The sequence below is a fragment of the Carcharhinus amblyrhynchos genome, chromosome 17, assembly GCF_965287045.1.
Source record: "Carcharhinus amblyrhynchos chromosome 17, sCarAmb.v2.hapA, whole genome shotgun sequence".
In the NCBI taxonomy this organism is placed as follows: Eukaryota; Metazoa; Chordata; class Chondrichthyes; order Carcharhiniformes; family Carcharhinidae; genus Carcharhinus; species Carcharhinus amblyrhynchos.
In genome coordinates, this window is record NC_137340.1 from 50,345,371 (window position 1) to 50,369,749 (window position 24,379).

Below are 24,379 nucleotides of genomic sequence, written 5' to 3' on the forward strand. Positions count from 1 at the left end.
AGCTAACCTGCCCATTTTTGGAGGGTGGGAGGAAACCCACGGGGACACGGGTAAAACGTGCAAACTCCACACAGTCACCCAAGGCTGGAATCGAAGGGATTGCAGAGGGATCTGGGTGTCCTTGTACATGAATCACAGAAAGTTAATAAAGGCAAATGGAATTTTAGTGTTGGAATAGAATATAAAAGTAGGGAAGTGTTGTTGCAACTATATAGGACATTGGTGAGACCATATCTGGAGTAACGTGCAGAGTATTGACGCCCTTACTTGAGGAAGGATGTAAATGCGTTAGAGAGGGTTCAGAGAAGGTTCACTAGATTGAATTGTGTTGGGACTGTGGTTGGTGGGATTGTGGCCAGTGAAGACTGGATGGGCCAAATGGCCTCCTTCTGCACTGTATGATTCTATGATTCTCTGAAATCAGCCATGATGGTATAGAACGGTGGAGCAGGTTTGAGGGGCTGAATTGCCAACTCCGAGTTCCTATGCTCTTAAATTCTTATGTTGTCCCCTCTCTCTCCTCTGGGGCAGGTGGGCGTGGAGTCGCCGTTGGCCCGATCGTCAGTTCCGACAGATCCGACATATTCTGCGACAATGAGAACGGACCGAACTTCCTCTTCAGGAATAACGGAAACGGCACCTTCACCGATGTGGCTGCCCAGGCTGGTAAGAGGATTGTATTGTAGAGAGAACATCTACAAAGAGCAGGGGTCCAACACAGGCACTCACGTGGCATCAGCATTCTCACCAATAAGTCATGATGTGGAGACGCCGGTGTTGGACTGGGGTAAGCACAATAGGAAGTCTCACAACGCCAGGTTCAAGACCAACAGGTTTATTTGGAATCACGAGCTTTCGGAGCGCTGTTTCTTCATCAGATGAGTGACCCGGAGCGGCACTCCAAAAGCTTGTGATTCCAAATAAACCTACGGGACTTTTACCTGGTGTTGTGAGACTACTTACTGTACCAATAAATCAGAAGTTGTTGCTTCAACATATACATCCTGGGCCGACACTCCCTGTGCAGTAATGAGGGGGTCCTGCACTGCTAGGAGTGCCATTATTCAGAGCAGATGTTCTATGTGTACTCTCTCGGGTTGGATGAAGTATCCCACGGCACTTTTCCAAGAAGAACAGCATTGTTTCCTCCATAGTCCAGACCGATATTTTTCCCTCAACAAATATTAGAATAGTACAGAAACAGAAAATGCTGGAAAATCTCGGCAGGTCTGACAGCGTTTGTGGAGAGAGATTAGAGTCAATATTATGAATCTGAGCTGAGTTAGACAACCTTACCTCCAAGTCAGGATGGTGTGCAGCTTGGAGGGGATCCTGTAAGCGGTGGTATTCCCACGTGTCTGCTGCCCCTTGTCCTTCTAGATCATAGAATCACAGAATGTACGGCACAGAGACAGGCCCTTCGGCCCAAACTGGCTCATGCTGACCAAAATGTCCATCTAAGCGCACCCCATTTGCTTGCATTTGGCCCATATCCCTCTAAACCTTTCCTGTCCATGTATCTGTCCAAATACCTTTTAAATGTTATTAATGTCCCTGCCTCAAACACTTCCTCCGGCAGCTCATCCCAAATATGTATCATCCTCTGTGTAAAAAAGTTGCTCCTCAGGTTCCCATTAATTCTTTCCCCTTTTAACTTAAACCTGTGCCCTCTAGCTCTCGATCCCCCAACCCTGGGAAAAAGAAGGAGTGCATTCACCCTATCCATCCCTCTCATGATCTTATACACCTCTATAAGATCACCCCTCAGTTTCCTACGCTCCAAAGAAAAATGTCCCAGCCTGTCCAATCTCTCCCTATAACTCAGTCCCTTGAGTCCTGGCAGCATCCTTGTAAATTTCTTCTGCACTCTCTCCAGTTTATCTTTCCTATAACAAGGCCACCAAAACTGAACACAATACTCCAGGTGTGGCCTTACCAATGTCCTGTCCAACTGCAGCATAACTTCCCAACTTCTATACTCAATGCCCACACTGATGAAGGCCAGCATGTCAAAAGCCTTCTTCATTGCCCTAGCTACCTGTGACTCCGCCTTTAGAGAACTGTGTACCTCAATGCTGTTTGTTGGAGCTTGCTGTGCACAGATTGACTGCCCCACTTCCTGCATTGCAACTGAAACGTTTTAAGAATACTTCAGCTGCTGGAAAGCACTTTGCCACATCCTGAGGTCAAGAAAGGCGTCGTATAAATGCAAGATTTTTCTCCTTTTTGTGAGCATTGAGAAATAACATTCAAAGCAACTCTCCAGGACACTTTTAAATAGAAGCCTTAACGTAGGCAATAGGAACAGGAGGAGGCCATTCAGCCCTTCGAGCCTGCTCTGCCATTCATAATGATCAAGGCCAATCATCCAACTCAATAGACTGATCCCCCCCATATCCTTTGATCACCTTCGCCTCAAATGCAAAATCTAACTGCTTTGTGAAATTAACTACTTTTTGTGGTAGCGAATTCCACAGGCTGACCACTCTCTGGATGATTAATTTGATTAATTAATGGGAGTGTAAATTCTTTTGGGTCCAGTTTTAGATCTGAAATGGGTGAAGATTGAGCAGCTGCTCTTACCAAAGGGTTCAGTCACTGGGAGGAACCTTTAAGGTTTGGAGAGGATTCGGGGATTATTAAAGGTTTAGTGGAGCATTCCTTGCCCTCGTGATGCCACAGGGATGATCCTGAGTAGAACATGTCCATCTCCTGCTCCTGCTGCTTATCTGTTCATCTAATATCCCAGAGGGGGCTTAAACCGGGCAGTGAGCCCCCCAGCAGCTGCCTACACTAGGCTAGATGTCTTTCTGGCTTCCTATGGCTGTGGGGTGCTGATTTCCCGAATTTGTCCCTCATTCAATCCTCTTCTAAGGGCTATCAGCATCATGGATCATCCACATCACTCTACAGGCATTAAATATCTCTCCGATTTTGAGATGGTCCGAACTAAATCCAATCCTAAAGGCTCAAGGGCTTACTTCCAATTTAACTTGTATTGTATTTGCCAAAGTGAAAAGGGCGCAGAGAAACCAGTTCACTGTGCAAAAAGAGCTTTGAAATAATCTAGATGCAACAATGATGTACATAAATACCTTCTCTGGCCTCCTGGTAGCCTGTTTCTCACCAGTGGAAGGTGGCGTGCCGTTCGCTGGCAGCAGGATTCTCTGGTCCTGCCACAATCAATGGCATTTTCCATTGATGTCACCCCACGTTGCCGGGAAGCCTGCGAGCGGGGGTGCGTTGCTGTCGGGACCAGAGAATCCCATTAGCGTCAATGAAGAATTAAGGCCAAAATGTTTGTTTTAAGAGCAAAGTTAGCATTTGATGGAAACAAAAAGACATGCATTTACATTGCATTTTTCACATCAGATACCTCAAAGCTCTTTACAGCCAATGGGGTCTGCATCGTAATGTGACGCAATGGCACAGTGGTTAGCACTGCTGCCTCACAGTGCCAGGAACCTGGGTTCGATTCCTGGCTTGGGTCACTGTCTGTGTGGAATTTGCACGTTCTCCCCATGTCTGCGTGGGTTTCCTCCGGGTGCTCCAGTTTCCTCCCACAGTCCAAAGATGTGCAAGATAGCTGGATTGGCCATGCTAAATTGCCTCTTAGTGTCAGGGCGACAAGCTAAAGTAAATGCATGGGGTTATGTGAATAGGGCCTGTGTGGGATTGTGGTCAGTGCAGACTCTATGGGCTGAATGGCCTCCACTTGTGTTGTAGGATTCTATGTAGGAAGTGCAGCAAGCTGGTTTGGAGAAACAGCAATGTGATAATATTTTGTGCTGTTGACTGAGGGATGAATATTGGCCAGCACACTGGGGAGAACTTCCCTAATCTTCCTGGGTGGCACGGTGGCACAGCGGTTAGCACTGCTGCCTCACAGCGCCAGGGACCCAGGTTTAATTCCAGTCTTGGGTCACTGTCTGTGTGGAGTTTGCAAGTTCTCCACATGTCTGCATGGGTTTCCTCCAGGTGCTCCAGTTTCACCCCATAATTCAAAGATTTGCAGGGTAGGTGGATTGGACGTGCTAAATTGCCCCTTAATTTCAGGAAGACTAGCTAAGGTAAATGCATGGAGTTCTGGGGATAGGCCTGGGTGGGATTGTGTTCGGTGCAGACTCGATGGGCTGAATGGTCTCCTTCTGCACTGTATGCTTCTATGATTCTTGGAATACACACCATGGGATTTGATTTGATTTGATTTATTGTCACATGTATTGGCATACAGCGAAAAGTATTGTTTCTTGCACTGCACACACAAAACATACCACTCATAGAGTACATAGGAGAGAAGGAAAGGAGAGAGTGCAGAATGTAGTGTTACAGTCATAGCTAGAGTGTAGAGAAAGATCAACTTAATGCAAGAGAGGTCCATTCAAAAGTCTGATGGCAGCAGAGAAGAAACTGTTCTTGAGTTGGTTGGTACGTGACCTCGGACCTTTGTATCTTTTTCCAACGGAAGAAGGTGGAAGAGAGAATGTCCGGGGCGCGTGGGGTCCTTAATTATACTGGCTGCTTTGCTGAGGCAGTGGGACTCATACCTCCACCTACCTGCTTTGGTTTAACACAGTGTTGGGCCACATATGAACTTTCTGCGTTTTGAATGCAGTCCACAAGACATTTTGTTGACCATTCCCCATACACAGGGTTGCCCCATTCTACTGGTTCCCGTCTGTGTAGTTCTTTTCTTCCCAGTGTGACTGAGGTGATTCGCATGTAAAGTGAGGGCAAGTGAAGTGAGGCACATGCTGATTGCACACAACACTGACCGTGAGGGCTGTACACTCCCTCTGTCTCCAAATTATCAATAGTTCATTTGTTCTAACCATTTGAAGTTGATGATGGTCCTATTAATACATGAACGATGAAGCATTTTCTATAACTCATAATGAAATGTGTTTAATCTTATTTATGGGGTCACGGTTAGTGAACAAGCCCGATTTCAATATTGAGATGGAGGAGGACCACTCATGCCGCCCACTCACGAGCGGCACGGTGGCACGGTGGTTAGCAGTGCCACCTCACAGCGCCAGGGACCCGGGTTCGATTCCCGGCTTGGGTCACTGTCTGTGTGGAGTCTGCATATTCTCCCCGTGTGGGTTTCCTCTAGGTGCTCCGGTTTCTTCCCACAGTCCCAAAGAGGTGCTGGTTAGGGTGCATTGGCCGTGCTAAAATTCTCCCTCAGTGTACCCGAACGGACACTGGAGTGTGGCGACTAGTGGATTTTCACAGTAGCTTCATTGTGTTGTTAATGTAAGCCTACTTGTGACACCAATAAATAAACTTCAAACTAGATTGTCCATCAACTGGTTTGACATCTCACTTGTAAAACACCACCTCTGGCAGTGCAGCACTCCCCCAGTTTGGAGAGTCACTCTTAATTTTTGTGCTGATGATTTGGAATGGGACTTTGACCCGAGGTCAAAGGTGAGAGCGCAAGTGGCTGAGCTATGGCCAACACAGACTGACGTTAGATGGCGGAGTTCCTGGCAGCCAATTAGCCCGTTGCCCTCATTGGGTCAAAAGTGACGGTGGTTCTTTGCCCCAGAACACGGCGACCAGAAGATTTGACAAAACAAAGTGTGCTGAGTTCCTGCTCCCCAGATGTGAATTAATGTCTTGGTTGTGAGCCACTCTGGAGCGTTTGGAACAGCCTAAACCCAGCCCCTGCAGCTGCTTGCAATCACTTGTGTCGATGTTAATTGCACTCAGACACTTTATAAATATGAAGATTTCATCGAAGTGATATGCCTTGCCCTCTGCTCCGATTCCTGTCAGCTCTGATTCCTGTCTGCCAACCTTCTCCAGCATTGGCACTGACCTCCAATTAGTTTGTGTGCTCGTTCCCCCCCGGGAAGGTGCCGGGCTGAGCCAAAAGCCACCTGCAGTCTGGCCAGGATCAGACGCCGCACGCCAGTGTCACGTCCCAGTGACCGAGATGAGTATTAGACAGTGCGGCGCGGTAATGTAAAGCTCAGCATAACTGCAAACATTTCAAATGTCAGAAAAAGTCATTCTGCTCGCCTTGGGGTGATTCTGTTAGTGCCAGATGGCATGTGTCTGAAACCTGTGGCGCATTGCTCTCTGGCTTCATGTGTCAGAACATTCTGGAGTGTTTCCCCAGTTATAAATGTATTTCTCTCTCTCGAGTGAGCGAGCGAGCTCTATACACTGCGGCTGGAATGGAACTGTTCCTCCATTGTTGGAATCGGCTGATGTTTAGTCGCATTAGTGAGGAGGTAAATGAGGGTTTGCAGAGGCAGTCTTTCTCTCAGCCCCTCACCCTGAGATGGAGCACGGTGGCCCCGAATCCCCCCATCACGCCCAGAGGCCCTCTTTCCAACGCTGGCCTGACCAAAAAGACACACACACGCACGCTCTTACCTGCTTTCCATTTTTCAGGGCAATCTCCCGATGGAAGGTAAAATTACTGCGGATGCTGGAACCTGAAACCAAAGGAGAAAATGCTGGAAAATCCCAGCAGGTCTGGCAGCATCCGTGCGGAGAGAAAAGAGCTGACGTTTCGAGTCCAGGTGACCCTTTGTCAAAATTGGATCCAGAGTGGCTCCCAACCAAAGCTTTGACAAAGTGTCAACTGGACTCGAAATGTCAGCTCTTTTCTCCCCGCATAGTTGCTGCCAGACCTGCTGAGATTTTCCAGCGCTTTCTTCTTTGGTTCCCGGTGGAAGGTCCTCAGTTAGAGCAGGAAAATCCAGAGGGAACAGCGGAGCGAATCCGTGCAGGCATCACAGAACCTTTTTACATCACTAACTGCTACGCTCTGTAAGCGAAGGGTTTAAATGTCCCAGAGTTTTTTTGAAAAGTTGCAGAGAAAAGATAAGTAGGTAAGGGATAGGGTACGAAGGAGTGAGTAGTGCAGTGGGATGGATGTGGGTAGGCGGGTAGAGTGGGTGGGCTAGTAGAGTGAGTAGGGTGTTAGATGGGTAGAAAGGATGCTGGGTAGGGTGGTAGGGTGGATACTGGGTAAAGTTTATTTATTAGCCATGAGTAGGCTTTCATTAACACTGCAATGAAGTTACTGTGAAATTCCCCTAGTCGCCACACTCTGGTGCCCCTTTGCATCAATGCATCTAACCACAGATCTTTCAGACTGTGGCAGGAAACCAGAGCACCCGGAGAAACCCACGCAGACATGGGGAGAATGTGCAAACTCCACATAGACAGTGACCCAAACCGGGAATCGAACCCAGGTCCCTGTTGATATGAGGCAGCAATGCTAACGACTGTGGCACCATGCCGCCCATTGGGTAGGGTGTGGTGGTAGAGTGGGTGGGGTGGTAGAGTGAGTAGGATAGTGTTAGTGGGATAAAGATGATACTAGTGGGAGTGGGGTGGTGGCTGGATAGGGTAGCAGGTTCGCAGGTGGGTGAGGGGGGAGGTGGGCCAGGGGAACCGGGTTGAATCGGGAAGCGTTGTCAAGGTGGGTGGGGGCCTGGTCAGATTTGGTCTGACGTCGGGTTGTGAATCAGGGGTAGAATCAGAGGTGGCATTGTGTCTGATGGGGTCAGCGGGGGAGTGGGGGCTCAGTGTGGAGCTGTGTGGTGGGGGTTAGACAGGTCGGGTTGGGGGCTTAGTCTGGAGGTCAGTGTGGAGTCTGGGAGTGAAGGGAGGTAGAAGGGGTGGCAACATGGGGTCAGTGTGAGTGATTGGGGGCATTGGTAATCTAACCATGCAGAGTTAGACTGGGTGGCACGGCGGCATGGTGGCAGGAAGAATGTTCCAGATCTTGGGGAAATCCAGAACTGCTCGTATATTTTATGAATTTATGAGGAATTCTATGGAGCATTCATAGTCTAGGAATAAGGGGTAAGACATTCAGGGCTGAGATGAGGAAGAAGTTCTTCACCCAGAATAAGCAAGGGTTTGCAGGTTGGCACTCAGCTTGTTTGGCCGTGTTATGAACGCATCTTCCTTGACCATCATGTCCTGGGGTGGGACTCGAACCCGGAGCTTCTGGCTCAGAGACAGGGGTACGAATGCATTGAGCCACAGACCCGTTGCATAGCAATGTGGTTGACTCTTCACTGCACTCTGAAATGGGCCAGTAAGTCACTCAGTTCAGGGGTGATTAGGGATGGGCAGCATCTCCTGAAAGGGAAAGAACTGGTAATTATTCCGTGATATTGTATGTAACCCGTGAGGGTCTGATTTGGCAAGTATCTCTCCCAAGCTACTGCCCCTTATCCCATGAACCTCACTGGGCAGTAATGGTGGACTGATGCACAACTGAGGACTAGTTAATCAACATGCACCAATGAGGCTGTATCTGGAGTATTGTGCACAGTTTTGATCCCCTTTGAGGAAAGATGTAGTGGCATTGGAGGCAGTTCAGAGGAGGTTCACTGGATTGATTCCAGAGATGAGGGGTTTGTCATATGAAGAGAGATTGAAAGTTTAGGCCGATACTCTCTGGAATTTAGAAGAATGAGGGGAGATCAAATTGAGATCTACAAGATGATAAAAAGTATGGATAAAGTAGAAGTAGAGAGGATGCTTCCTCTTGTGGGACATTCTAGGACGAGAGGTCATAGCCTTAGGATAAGGGGTAGTAAATTTAAAACAGAGTTGAGGAGAAACTACTTTTCCCGAAGGGTTGTGAACCTGTGGAATTCACTACCCCAAAGTGCGGTGGATGCTGGGACAGTGAGCAAATTTAAGGAGGAGTTAGACAGATTTTTAATTGGTAATGGGTTGAAGGGTTAAGGGGGAAAGACAGGAAAATGGGATGAGGAGCATATCAGCTGTGACCCAATGGCGGAGCGGACGCAATGGGCTGAATGGCCTAATTCTGTTCGCATATCTTATAAATTTATGATGAATTCCATGGAGCATTCAAAAAGGAAATGTACAGATTCCTGAATCAACAAATAGTAGGGGGAGGCCGCAGCAACAGCAAGGACTGAGATTGAATGGAAATATGAAGGTTAACAGGATGGTATGAATTGTTTGTTTTCGAATATTGAACTTTTCTCTTTATCCACTTCTATTTTTCTCTCGTTCCCTGCACATTTTATTATCATTGTTTTGCCCTCGTTCTTCCAAAATATCTTTGTTGCTCTTCCCCTCTGAACACAGAGGCCCCACACCCTATTCCTCTTCTGTGAGTTGTCACTGGATTGAATTTGGGTCTTGTCACGTTGTCAGATCTGGAAGATGGTGGTAGGTTATGTTTGTGAGGTTTGCCGGGAAAAGTTGAGGCCTTTCTCTTTGGAAAAGGAAAGGCTGAGGGCCGATCTGCTAAATGTCTTTACAATGGTGGAGTGACTCAGCAGTGTGCATCTAGGGATGTTTGTTCTTGTGTGGCAGAACAATAGACAGACGTCATTTTACCATCAACTTTAATGAAGCATTATCTTATCCTTAACCTTCATTGTGGCACAGTGGTTGACACAGTTGCCTCACAACAGTTAGCATTGCTGCTTCTCAGCACCAGGGACCTGGGTTCAATTTTGGCCATGGATGACTGTCTGTGTGGATGGTAGCCATGGTGTAGAGATGTTAGCGTTGGACTGTGGTAGGCCCGGTAAGAACTCTCACAACACCAGGTTAAAGTCCAACAGGTTTATATGGAATCATGAGCTTTCAGAGCGCTGTTCCTTCATCAGGCGAATGACTGTTGGACTTTAACCTGGTGTTGTGGGGCTTCTTACCGTGACTGTGTGGAGTTTGCACATTCCCCCCATGTCTGCGTGGGTTTCCTCCGGGTGCTCCAGTTTCCTCCCGCAGTCCAGTGTGTATTGACCATGCTAAATTGCTCCTTGGAGTCCCGGGATGTGTAGATTAGGTGGATTGACGAGGTTATCAGGATAGGATGGAGGGGGTGAACCTACATAAGATGCTCTGTGGGAAAGTCAGAGCAGACTCGATGGGCTGAATGGCCTCCTCCTGCACTGTAGGAATTCTAAGATTCTTACTCCAGATGAAAAACAAAGGAAGGACAAGAAAGAAACGGGAAGGAGATAATGTTAGAATGAAAAGAGAGGGCGGGAAAGAGGAGAGAGAGCTAGAGTGGGAAGGAGTTGGTGAGAAGGAAATAACTGAGTCTGAATGGAGAGAAGGGAAGGGACTGAGAGAAAGAAGGGATAAGATTGCAAAGGGAAGGGAAAGGAATAACACTTACATTTATATAGCTCCTTTAACATAATGAAACATCCCAAGGTCTTTGGAGCATGAGAAAGCAAATTTAAGACTGATCCACATCAAGTGGTATTAGGGCAAGAGACCAAAAGCTTATTTGATCAAATAGTTAAGTTTTAAGGAGCGTCTGACTCTTCTCAGCGTCTCTCGGTCTTTATAACAAAAGGGATGTCCTTAGCTGAGGGCCTTAGCCTCAAGATCCTTAGGCAGCACCCTCCAGACCCACGACCACTTTCCTCTAGAAGGACAAGGGCAGCAGATACATGGGAACACCACCATCTGCAAGTTCCCCTCCAAACCACTCACCATCCTGACTTGGAAATATATCGGTCATTCCTTCGCAGTCGCTGGGTCAAAATCCTGGAATTCCCTCCCTAACAGCATTGTGGGTCAACCCACAGAACGTGGACTGCCGCGATTCAAGAAGGCAGCTCACCACCACCTTCTCAAGGACAAGTGGAGGTGAAGGGCCAGTGGCATTATTGTTAGACTATTAATCCAGGAGCTCAGCTAATGTTCTGGGGACCTGGGTTCAAATCCTGCCACGGAAAATTTTGGAATTTGAATTCAATAAAAAAAATCTGGAATTAAGAATGTATTATGACCATGAAACCATTGTCAGAAAAACCCATCTGGTTCACTAATGTCGTATAAGGAAGTTAATCTGCTGTCCTTGCCCAGTCTGGCCTACCTGTGACTCGAGAGCCACAGCAATGTGGTTGACTCTCAACTGCCCTCCAAGGGCAGCTAGGGATGGGTAATAAATGCTGGCCCAGCCAGTGATGCCCATGTTCTACGAATGAATGAGAAAACTTTTTACCCACTCACTGCTGGTTCCATTGTCTGGGATCTGGACTGTGGAGAGGCCTTGTCCATCAACTCCCGTCCTTCACCCTGAAGCTTTAGAGATGTTGAAACTGGAAGCAGGAGGAGGCCATTTGGCCCTTTGAGCCTGCTCTACCATTCATTTTGATCATGGCTGATCTTCGAATTCAATGACTGCTTCCCACTTCCCCCACATCCCTGATCCTTTTACCCACTCCAGCTATATCCTGTGGATAGATTAAAGATCAACACTAGTGTGCGGTGCTCATATCGACAAAGCTCAGAACCAGAGAGGAACATTGCCAGCTCAGCTCATGAATGTAGTCTAACCTTGCCCTGACTATGCGAGACCATGATGTGGAGATGCTGGTGTTGGACTGGGGTAAACACAGTAAGAAGTCTGACAACACCAGGTTTTGGTGCAGGAAAACCTGCAGGAAAGGATGTCCCGAAGCATGGAACATTGGGGATACCATGCAGACACTACGACAACGGATGAATGAACATCGCTCGACAATCACCAGGCAAGACTGTTCCCTTCCTGTTGGCGAACACTTCAGCGATCACGGGCATTCGGCCTCTGATCTTTGGGTAAGCATTCTCCAAGGTGGCCTTCACGCCACATGACAGCGGAGAGTCGCTGAGCAGAGACTGATAGCCAAGTTCCGCACACGTGAGGACGGTCTCAACAGGGATCTTGGGTTCATGTCGCACTATCTGTAACCCCCATGATTTGCCTGGGTTTGCAAAACCTCACCTACTGTACTGTCTGGAGACAAAACACATCTCTTTAACCTGTGCTTAATGCTCCTTCCACTCATATTGTTGGCCTCTTTAAGAATTGAATAGCAGGTTAGTTGTAAAGACTTGCATTCTAATCAGCAATCTGTAAACTGTCTGTGCTGTTATATGCTCTGTCTGAGGCCAGAACTCTCCATTCACCTGACGAAGGGAGAAACCCCAAAAGCTAGTGAGTTTACTATCAAATAAATCGGTGGGACTTAAACCTGGTGTTGTCAGACTTCTGATTACGAGAGACCATCCATTGCTTGGCAGGTGACAGGCCTTAATCACCTGACTCCGAACCGATGGCCCATCCATATCTCACTGTAAACTCAGTAAGAAATCTCACAACACCAGGTTAAAGTCCAGCAGGTTTATTTGGTCGCACGAGCTGTTCCTTCATTAGGTGAGAATCTGATGCACTCACTCACCTGACGGAGGCACTCACCAGATGAAGGGGCAGTGCTCCGAAAGCTCGTGCTACCAAATAAACCTATTAGACTTTAATCTGGGGTTGTGAGACTGTACCCACCCCAGTCCAACGCCGACACCTCCACATCCTGGCTGTGAGTTAACCAGCCGAGCGTTGGTCTGCCTCACAGCAATTCGATCGCCACCTCCCTGTTTCGGGATGTCGGTTAAATGGAGAGAGAGCGAGTGTGGGGCGGATCCGCTCCCTCTGACCTTCGGCTGACATGACTTGTGGATCGCTTAGCGCGGCGCGGTTTTTATTTTGAGACAGCAGATGTCTGATTGTGCTCTTTTATTCTTTAATCACATTTCAACACTTCATTAGTAGCCATCTGCTCCCGCTTATTCCCTAAAAAACACTGGGCTTCTTGACACAGCCTCTTACTCCCCGCTTCCCCATTCCGAAGCGCGGAGCAGCATGTAATTAGGAAGATGAAGGATGCAAGGAGGGAATTATACATTATTGACAACTCTCGTGCTTTGGAGAGACGCAGCATAGTTTTTGGCTATAGGAAGTATGCCCTGTTCAGGGACGTCTTGACAAACCAGCCAAACTCCCTGAACATTAGGCCGCTTTATGCCGTAATTTAAAGATCATTAACTCTGAGTGCTTGCGATTGGGAAATAGCCCCTTGTGCTGAATGGAAATGATGGCCGTGTACAGTCGCAGGATTCGATTTTCTTTTTTTCTGATTTGAGAGGAGATCAGCAGGCGTGACTATTCAGACTGGAACCGACTGGGGCGACACGGTGGTTAGCACTGCTGCCTCGCAGCACCGGGGCCGATTCCCGGCATGGGTCACTGCCTGTGCGGAGTCTGCACGTTCTCCCCATGTCTGCATGGGTTTCCTCTGAGTGCTCCAGTTGCCACCCACAGCCTGAAGGATGTGCGGGTTAGGGTGCATTGGCTGTGCTAAATTCTCCCTCAGTGTACCCAAACAGGCACCAGAGCGTGGCAACTAGGGGATTTTCACAGTAACTCCATTGCGGTGTTAATGTAAGCCTATTTGTGACTAATAAATAAACTTTACTTGATGGAGCAGACTCGATAAGCCGCGTGGTCCAGTTCCTATCTCTTGCCTTCCTGGTTCTGTGAAGCCCCACCATCCGGGAAATCCTGCCCTTTATATAGCGAGAATCAGACATACCTGCTGCCTTTTACCCTTTCTGCTGTTTCCTAAACCTCCTCATACTTTCTGTTCAATTTTCAAGACTAGAGGAGGGTTGTGAAAACCCTTTGCAGCCACTGTTGTCTCTGTGCTAGACCTCAACAGTCTGTGTCAGGCAGTGGGGGACTGTGCCATTCACTTTGTCCAAGGCTGAGAGAGACAGACTTTTAATCAGTGAGGGAAACAAGGATTATGGGGATAAGGCCAGAAAGTGGAGTTGAGGATTATCACATCAGCTCAGTCATGATCTCATTGAATGATGGAACAGAGCAGATGGGCAGAATGGTCTACTCTGTCTAACGGTCTGATGGAATAGTTCATAATATTCAAAAAATTGAGGGAAAAATGGTTGCGAAAAGCCTTTCCAATCTCTATTGGTTCATAGAATCCGTACATTGAAGAAGGAGGCCATTTGGCCCATCCAGTCTGCATCAGCCACAATCCCACCCATCCTGGAACCCCCACATGCTAACCCCCCCTGCTACTAGAGTGAATTTAGCATGGCCAATCAACCTAACCTGCACATTTTTGGATTGTGGGGGGAAACCGGAGCACCCGGAGGAAACCCATGCAGACACGGGGAGAATGTGCAAACTCTGCACAGACAGTGACCCAAAGCCGGGAATCGAACCTGGCTCCCTGGTGCTGTGAGGCAGCGGTGCTGCCCTAATTGTTTCACACAGCCCACACTGTGGGTCACACCACATTTACACGGTGAGGCTACAGGACACCATGAACTTCCTCCCTGACTGTTTGGATCAGGCTGAGCTCTCGTTAATGGATGGATCTCATTGTTGTTTGCACAACCTCACCAATCCTCGTAAAATCTACCTCATAATATCTGATTGAAGTAATATAAGTGGCAGAGAGGGAGAAAGACACACTGGGGCAGTTTATCTTCTGGGTTTTTTGTGAGCGTAATGAAGGTTTATAAAGATACACCTGACACCTAAACAGCCTTTCCGATAGAATGTTATCTTTGCCTCAGCACCTCGCCGTGGGGATATAAAACATGAATAAAAGGCTCACTCAGAGAGTGCTTCATATTCAGTTTGTTACCGAGCTGATGGATTTGGAAAGTCCTGCTGTCTGGCAGGGTTCTAAGTGGAATGGGCTTGAGCAGGAGATGGGATCTTTGTCACTGGACAGAGAAGCCACAACACAAAACTCCCCCGTTGCTCAGTACGCAGCTGGTAGGGTCCAGAACCCACAGAATGAGCTTTTTTTAAAAGGTTTATTTATTGGTGTCACAAGTAAGACTTACATTAACGCTGCAGTGAAGCCACTGTGAAAATCCCCTTGTCGCCACACTCCGGCGCCTGTTTGGTTACACTGAGGGAGAATTTAGCATGGCTTATGCAGTATGACTTTCGGACTGTGGGGGGAAACTGGAGTATCTGGAGAAAACCCACGCAGAAATGGGGAGAATGTGCAAATTCCGCACAGACAGTGACCCAAAGCCTGGAATCAAACCCGGGTCACTGGCGCTGTGAGGCAGCAGTGCTAACCACTGTGCCACCGTTCTGCCCATAACCCACAGAGGCAGGTGAGCGCAGGGGCCAGCTGAGTAGAAGGCCCACCACGGTTCCCTGGGGCTTTATTCCAGTGGTCTCAGAGGCTGTTAGGCCCTGTCACCCTCACCCCTCCTCCTCCTTCACCTCCCCACACTCTCCCTACAGTCCCTCCCTTCCAACATATGCTAACCTCCTTTTAGTTACGCATTTTCTTGGCCCACTGGTGAAAAGATTGAACTGGATGCACATGGATGTACATGTGAAAGAATAACTGAGGCGACACAGATCACAAGTGGCTCAGTGCTGTTGTTAAACCCATCGGTTACACCAAGAGGTAGTCGCAGACAATAGACCACAGGTTAAAGGCAGTCATCCAGATTAATAACAGGAGTCAGCAGCCACACCATTAGCCCCATGCAAAGCTGCCAACAGCAGATCCAATGGCCTACTGGTATTATTGCTGGGCTGTTAATGCCTGGGGATCTGGGTTCGAAACCCGATGGTGGAACAAGGGCTGCACAGTGGCACAGTGGTTAGCATTGCTGTCTCGCAGCATTCGATTCCCAGTTTGGGTCACTCTCTGTGTGGAGTTTGCACATTCTCCCTGTGTCTGCACGGGTTTCCACCAGGTGCTCCAGTTTCCTCCCAGAGTCCGAAAGATGTGCTGATTAGGTGCATTGGCCGTGCTAAATTCTCCTTCAGTGTTACCCAAGTGTGCGCCGGAGTGTGGCGACTGGGGGATTTTCATAGTAACTTCATTGCGGTGTTAATGGAAGCCTACTTGTGATACTACCAAACATTTTTAAAAAAACTGAATTAATTAAAAATATCTGGAATTAAGAATTTACCATGACCACGAAACCATTGGCGATTGTCGGAAAAACCCATCTGGTTCACTAATGCCCTTTAGGAAATCTGCCATCCTTACCCAGCCTGGCCTACAGAGCCACAGCAACGTGGTTGACTCTCAAGTGTCCTCAGGCAAGTAGGGGTGGGCAATAAATGCTGGCCAGCCAGTGACACCCACGAATAAATAAAACAAAACGGGTAGGACTCATGTCTAAAAGGAGAGTACACATTGAGGATGCACTGAAAGAGGTGGAAACTGCAGCCAACATAAAGGGTCTCCATTAAACGCTGCGACTTGCTCTCAGACGTAATATATTAGATGCAAGGAAACCTCCTTCTATATATTTTTCTACTACTGAGGGTGTCAAGGAATTAATTGGACTGTCCGGTTGTAATGTATTACTCCATACACCGCCACTAACTCAGAAAGTCAAATGGATTTTTTGTTGTGAGGTGAATTTTGCCAATCTGGAACTTTGTGAAACTTGCTTTGATTGTTGGAGGAAGTGGGGGGGAGGGAGCAGGATTGATTTTTTGCGAATGCAGAGTCAGCGTGTTCGGAAGGCTGCTCGAAGAGCTAGCTCGGTGTCAGCCCCCTTATTTATTAGCGCGAGCTTCACGAGTTGGTTATCACCTCAGCCACCCCCTTATCAGGCCTGAGCAGAGTTGAGGCCATCGATGAATCTGATTTACGATTGACACAAGTTATGCGACTTCGATCAGAGCAGCTAATCTCAGGAAAGTTCTCTCTCTCTCCCTCTGTCTCACTTCCTCTTTATATCTCGCTGTCGACCAACTTCAGGGTGTTACGATAGCGCAGTGGTTAGCACTGCTGCCTCACAGCACACACACACAATTCCCGGTTTGGGTCACTGTCCATGTGGAGGCTGCACATTCTCCCCGTGTCTGCGTGGGTTTCCTCCGGGTGCTCCGGATTCTCCCACAGTCCAAAGATGTGCGGGTTAGGTGGATTGGCCATGCTTAAATTGTCTATTGGTGTCAGGGTGAATATTTGGGGTTATAGGGATAGGGTCTGGATGGGATTGTTGTCAGTGCAGGCCTGATGGGCAGAATCAGCTCCTTCTGCACTGTAGGGATTCAATGATTCTATGATAGCCACATTTGGGTTAATAATTCGTCTCCATTTTTGTAAACAGCCTGGATTAGGTGATTATCAGGAGCAGCAATGTAAAGTTTGCTGATGATGTGAAAATAATCGATAATGATAATAATGAAAGACTTGTCGAGCAGAATGGTTAGTGAACAGAAGCTGGGACTGATGGAATGTTCTTCTGTTTATTCATGAGATATGGGCGTCACTGGCCAACATTCACTGCACATCTCTGGTCACACTTGAGACAGTGATGGTGAGTCATTATCCTGAACCACAGTATCTATCTGGTGTAAGTATACAGCCTCAGTGCTGCTCAGTTCAGCGAAGTGCGAAGTGAAGCTATTTTGGAGGATTGATACTTAAAGAGTCATAGAATCTCTGCAGTGCAGAAGGAGGCCAATTGGCCCATCGGATCTGCACCGACCACAATCCCACCAGGTCCTATCCACGTAACCCCATGTATATGCCCTAGCTAGTCCCCCTGACACCAGGGGACAGTTTAGTATGGCCAATCCACCTAACCTGCAGATCTTTGGGCTGTGGGAGGAAACCCATGCAGATATGGGGAGAATGTGCAAACTCCACACAGGCAGTGACCCAAGCCAGGACTTGAACCAGAGTCCCTGGCGCTGTGAGGCAGTAGTGCTAACCACTGTGCCACAGTGCTGTCCCAACTGATTTGTGAAAGATCGTGTGTGAGTGAGTGTGAGTGTGCGTGTGTGTGTGCATGTGAGTGTGTGTGAGTGTGCGTGTGTGAGTGTGTATGTGTGTGTGTGTGCGTGTGTGAGTGTGTATGTGTCCGTGTGTGAGTGTGCGTGTGTGTGTGTATGTGTGCGTGTGTGAGTGTGCGTGTGTGTGTGCATGTGAGTGTGAGTGCGTATGTGTGCGTGCGTGCGTGTGTGTCCGTGTGTGCGTGCGTGTGTGAGTGAGTGTGCGTGTGTGTGCGTGCATGTGTGTGTGTCCGTGTGTGCGTGCGTGTGTGTGAGTGAGTGTGCGTGTGTGAGTGTGCATGTGAGTGTGAGTGTGTGTGCGTGCGTGTGTGTGCGCGCATGTGTGTGAGTGAGTGTGCGTGTGTGAGCGTGTGTGTGTGGTGTGTGTGCGTGTGGTGTGTGTGTGTGTGTGTGTGTGTGTGGTGTGTGTGTGTGTGTGTGGTGTGTGTGCGTGTGGTGTGTGTGTGTGTGGTGTGTGTGCGTGTGGTGTGTGTGTGTGTGTGTGTGGTGTGTGTGTGACTGTATGAGACTGTGAGTGTGAGACTGTGGCTGGAATTTTGGGAGATTCTCAAATATCAAACAATCAGAAGCCGGGGTAGAATCATTGACATGAAAATTTTGTTCTCCAAAAATAACAATACTCCTCTGAGGCTTCATTAGGAACAGAAAAGATTTGGAGGAAAATGTGCAGGATATTTTGATTTTGGTGATGGAAGAGGGTTAGGAGGGAGAGAGCAGCTTTGAAAGCTGGATGTATTGGGTGAAGTGAGTGTGACGTGTTATAATTAATGATGGTCTGTTGACTCTCAGGGATTGATGACCCTCACCAGCATGGCCGTGGACTAGCTCTCGCAGACTTCAACAGAGATGGGAAAGTGGATGTGGTTTACGGTAACTGGATGGGCCCACACCGCTTTTATCTGCAGACCAGTGTGAATGGGAGAGTCCGATTTCGGGTAGGAATCCATGATTATTTCAACTATATCCTGAATGAAAATGATTCCCAGCCTAGCTAGAAGCTGTGTTGGTCACTGTCATTATGAAGGAATTCTTCCTTATAACAAAAGAGAAAATGCTGGAAAATCTCAGCGGGTCTGGAAGCATCTGTAAGGAGAGAAAAGAACTGATGTTTCGAGTCCAGATGACCCTTTGTCAAAGCTAACCAGGCATGGAAAGTGGGAGGTATTTACACAGTAAGAAGCCTTACAACGCCAGGTTAAAGTCATAAGACCATAAGAACATAAGAAATAGGAGCAGGAGTAGGCCATCTAGCCCTTCGAGCCTGCCCCGCCATTCAATAAGATCATGGCTGATCTGAAGTGGATCAGTTCCACTTTCCCGCCCTCTCCCCATAACCCTTAATTCCCTTGTCTGTCAAAAATCTATCTACCCGTGACTTAAATATATTCAGTGAGGTAGCTTCCAACACTTCAATGGGCAGAGAATTCCAGAGACTCACTACCCTTTGAGTGAAGAAGTTCCTCCTCAACTCTGATCTAAACTGCACCCCCCCTTATCTTGAGGCTGTGCCCTCTAGTCCTGCCATCCTTTCTAAGCGGGAAGAATCTCTCCACCTCTACCCTATCCATCCCTTTCATTATCTTGTACATCTCTATAAGATCCCCCCTCATCCTTCTAAACTCCAATGAGTACAGACCCAGTCTATTCAATCTCTCTTCATAGTCCAACCCCCTCATCTCCGGTATCAGCCTAGTGAACCTCCTCTGCACTCCTGCACAAGTCTAACAGGTTTATTTGGTAGCACAAGTCATAAGCTTTCAGAGCACTGCTTCTTCATTGGGTGAGTGGGTGTTCTGTTTACAAGTGTGTCTTTATATGCCTTGTTTGTGAACAGAAATCTCATTCACCTGATGAAGGGGCAGCACTCCAAAAGCTGATGGCTTGTGCTACCAAATAAAACTGTTGGACTTTAACCTGGTGTTGTGAGACTTCTTACTGCGCTTATCCCAATCCAATGCCGGTATCTCCATATCACAGATATTTATACTGCAGAGTGAGGGAATGAAAGATGAATCATAGCCACGAAAAGCAGGGGAAAGGCTGCTAATGGCAGCCCATTGAGAGAATAAAGGGTGTAAATGGCCAACAAACAGAGAAGCTGTATCCTGGAGGTACCTGTAATCCTGGAGGTTTAATGTGGAGTAGAATTTGAGTTGAAATCCAGGCGGGATAAGTCGGAGATGAAGACAGTCACTGTGGAAGCGAGTCTTGGAAAATACCTTGTCCAACATCAAGAGCGAAATGGAAAGCAGTGAAGGTGGACAGGGGGAGAGAGACATACGGAAATCCTGTTGGAGAGAAGAGTATTACTTCTTCAGGGTGGGCTTTCCTGGAACAGAAGTGGCAACGGGTTAAACACTGCATAAAAGCAAATTACTGCACATGCTGGAATCTGAAACTGAAAGAGAAAATACTGGAAAATCTCAGCAGGTCTGGCAGCATCTGTAAGGAGAGAAAAGAGCTGACGTTTCGAGTCCAGATGACCCTTTGTCAAGCTAAAAGGCAGAGAAAGTGGGAGATATTTATACTGCAGGGGGCGAGAATATCAGTTCCACAATCATCTTTTAGTAAGGCAGAATGGTGGCACAGTGTTGCCTCACAGTGCCAGGTAGGTGAGTCTAAAACTAGACGGCATAGGCTTAAGGTGTGAGGGGAGAGATACAGAAGGGTCCAGAGGGGGCATTTTTTCACACAGAGGGCGGTGAGTGTCTGGAACAAGCTACCAAAGGTAGTACTGAGGTGGGTACAATTTTGTCTTTTAAAAGGCATTTACATAATTACATGGGTACGATAGATATAGAGGGATATAGGCTAAATGTGGACAATTGAGATTAACTTAGGGATTTAAAAAAAAGGGCGGCATGGACAAGTTGGGCCAAAGGGCCTGTTTCCATGCTGTAAACTCTATTACTCGATGACCCGGGTTCGATTCAGCCCTTGGTCACTGTCTGTGTGGAGTTTGCACATTCTTCCCGTGTCTGCGTGGGTTTCCTCCAGGTGCTCCTGTTTCCTCCCACAGTCCAAAGATGTGTGAGATAGGTGGATTGGCCATGGTAAATTGTCCATTAGTGTCAGGGGGATTAGCAGGGTAAATATATGGCGTTACAGGGATAGGGCTAGGGTAGGATCGTTGTCGGTAGGGCTGGGATGGGATCATTGTTGATGGGCCGAATGGCCTCCTTCTGCACTGTAGGGGTTCTATGTTCTATGTTACCTTTAAATTACTTACGTGGCGAAAAACTGCAGCGTGCGACAGTGCAGAGGGACCTCGGGGTCCTTGTGCATGAGTCGCAAAAACCCAGCCTGCAGGTGCAGCAGGTGGTCAGGAAGGCGAATGGGATGCTGGCCTTCATAGCGAGGGGGATTGAATATAAAAGTAGGGAGGTCTTGCTGCAGCTGTATAGGGCATTGGTGAGGCCGCAGCTGGAGTACTGTGTGCAGTTTTGGCCGCCGTACTTACGCAAGGATATTTTGGCCTTGGAGGGAGTGCAGAGGAGGTTTACTAGGCTGATACCGGAGTTGAGGGGGTTGAGCTATGAGGAGAGGCTGAATAAACTAGGCTTGTACTTGTTAGAGTTTAGAAGAATGAGGGGAGATCTCATTGAGACGTATAAGATGATAAATGGGATGGATAGGATAGAGGTGGAGATCTTCCTGCTCAGAAAGGACAGTAGGACTAGGGGGCACAGCCTCAAGATAAAGGGGGGGTGGTTTAGAACGGAGTTGAGGAGGAACTTCTTCACTCAAAGGGTGGTGAATCTCTGGAATTCTCTGCTCGTTGAAGTGGTGGAGGCTGCCTCGCTAAATATATTTAAGACGCGGGTTGATGGATTTTTGATAAGCGAGGGGATTAAGGGTTATGGGGAGAGGGCGGGAATGTGGAACTGAGCCACGACAGATCAGCCATGATCTTATTGAATGGCGGGGCAGGCTCGAAGGGCTAGATGGCCTACTCCTGCTCCTATTTCTTATGTTCTTATGGTCTAAATGTCCCAAAGTGTGTCACAGTGGCATAATCAAATAAAACTTGACCAAGCCTCACAAGGAGATGTTAGAACGGGTGTTAGAAGTACAGGCTTAAAGAGCATCTTAAAGGCAGAGGCAGAGGTGGAGAAGTTTAGTGATGGAATTGCTGAAATTCAGGCCCAGGGAATCAAAGGTCTGGTCATTAATGGTGGAACGATTCAAATCAGAGATGGACCAGAGACCAGATTTGGAGGAGTGCAGAGATATCTGAGGGGTGTCAGACTGCAGGAGGTGACAGAGATAGGCAGGGGCTATGTGAATGAAACTGCTGTTACTGCTGTTGGCTACTGTAACTTAGATAGACCTATTGCGGGCCAAGCTTTTACTCAGCATAGAATAGTGTACATAACAGAGGCGTGATACATTGCTTCCCCATTCGCTCTGTGTCACTGGGTCAGGGTCAGCATTCTCACAAAGGGGATGAGCACACATCACAGAGAGAGAGAGGGAGTGTGGCAGTGAGCAGACAGTGCCACACAGAGAGCTGGCCAATGCATCACCACCCTGAACACAGGTAACCGCTTGGTGAGGTACCAGCGGGACACAGATCTCCTTCAATCCATATCTCTACCATGTAGCTGCATCAACTAAGGCCGAGGTTTTCCAGCCTCGCCGGCGACCTGATTTCCAGCAGATCACCAGTGGCTTTCTGAATCTTCTGGATATTCCAGTCCTGCTGAAACCTGTGGCATTTTGTGTGGCTCGCTCACACCACTGCTGCACAGCCCACTGAGGGGAACGGAGGGAGGAAGGGGGGTTGGCTTTTGGTGTGACCTGAAGCTCCCATTGATGGGAATGGCTGGAATATTCCACCATAAGCTTTGACTCTCTCTTGAGTTTTGAAGATAACAAGGTGATCAAGTTGAAGGGCCGGACTGTTGGCACAGTGGTTAGCGCCGCTGCCTCACAGCGGCAGGGACCCGGGTTCGATTCCCGGCTCGGGTCACTGTCTGTATGGAGTTGGCACATTCTTCCCGTGTCTGTGTGGGTTTCCTCCGGGTGCTCCAGTTTCCTCCCACGCTCCAAAGATGCGCAAGTTAAGTGGATTGGCCATGATAATTTTCTCCTTAGTGTCAGGGAAACTAGCTAGGGTAAGTTATGGCCTGGGTGGGATTGTTGTCAGTGCAGATTTGATGGGTGGAATGGCCTCCTCCTGCACTCAATGATTCTATGTATTTCATCAAATCATAGAATCCTTACAATACAGAAAGAGGCCATTCAGCCCACTGAGCCTGCACTGACAACAATTCCAACTAGGCCCTATCCCCGTAACCCTACTTATCTGCTAACCCCCCCAATACTAAAGGGCAATTTAGCATGGCCCATCCACCAACCCGTACATCTGTGGGAGGAATCCAGAGCACCCGGAGGAAACCCACGGGGAGAACGTGCAAACTCCACACAGACAGTGACCCGAGGCTGGAATCGAACCTGGAACCCTGACGCTGTGAGGCAGCTGTGCTATCACCCTGTCACTGTGTTGTGATTAATGTAATTGATTGGGTACGTAACGAGGGTTATTGGGATGAGTGAGGGAAAGTTGGGTGGGGGACGGAGGTGGAGGGAGTTCAGTAGGAGGGGGAAGAGGCATTTCTTCAACACGGAGAAATGCAGAAACCTGGAACTCTCTCCTCCAAAATGATGGAGTGCTGGAGGGTCAATTGAAAATGTAAAAAGCTGAGATTGATAGAGTTTTGCTAAGCAAGGGTATGAAGTGTGATGGAACCAAAATGGGTAAATGGAATCAAGATACAGATCAGTCGTGGTCGAATTGAACGCCCTCCACTTGTAACTATCTTCCTTTAAGTTCATAAATTTCAGTGGATGGCTGTAATAGGGTTCACACACGCCGAAAAGGCATCTAAAGTTCACACTGTTAAACTCTGATAGATATATCAATGTTTTACTAAGACAGTTTGTGTTCAGCGTAATTACTGATGAGACTAACTGCTCTGAAGTCTTTGTGCGAAAGCCCCAGCCTTTTAGATCATTCCCCCATCTTATCTGATGGCGCACGCAGCAGCAAATGCTCAGCAGACGTGGGGGTGAATAGCAATCCGGCTTCTATAAACGGTGAAATCTCAAATTAGCAATTGGTGCTCGGTTAACTTGGCCCATTATCGGGAGAATTTAAAATAGATAATTGGATGCGTTTTAAGCCTGACTTACAACTTTAAGTGCAGATCAAAACAATAGGCTGCTCTCAGTGGAATGAACAACAGTTTCCATTCCCAGCTTCTCACGTTTGAATGTTTCACTTCAGAATAAAGTACCAAAGGAGAGGTGGTGAACCCATTGTAATTCTATACAGTGTTCAGAATGGGGGAGGGGGTTAACCCATTGTAATTCTATACAGTGTTCAGAATGGGGGAGGGGGTGAACCCATTGTAATTCTATACAGTGTTCAGAATGGGGGAGGGGGTTAACCCATTGTAATTCTATACAGTGTTCAGAATGGGGGAGGGGGTTAACCCATTGTAATTCTATACACTGTTCAGAATGGAGGAGGGGGGTTGACCCATTGTAATTCTATACACTGTTCAGAATGGGGGAGGGGGTTAACCCATTGTAATTCTATACACTGTTCAGAATGGGGGAGGGGGTTAACCCATTTTAATTCTGTACAGCATTTAGAATGAGAAAGGGTGTATTTACTTATTGCAGTAAAACTGCAATGAAGTTACTGTGAAAATCCCCTAGTTGCCAGGCCTGTTCGGGTATACTGAGGGAGAA

At 47.8% G+C, this 24,379-nt stretch overlaps 1 protein-coding gene across 2 annotated transcripts in view; it reads left to right on the forward strand.

Moving 5' to 3' along the window:
* LOC145354506 (cartilage acidic protein 1-like) overlaps window positions 1-24,379 on the forward strand; it is a 317,641-nt gene that overhangs the window by 186,584 nt on the left and 106,678 nt on the right. For both annotated transcript variants that reach the window (XM_080205934.1, XM_080205933.1), the window contains exons 5-6: window positions 532-666; window positions 18,410-18,555. In XM_080205934.1, coding sequence (XP_080062060.1) covers window positions 532-666; window positions 18,410-18,555 — 281 coding nt within the window. The remainder of the gene's footprint in view (window positions 1-531; window positions 667-18,409; window positions 18,556-24,379) is intronic.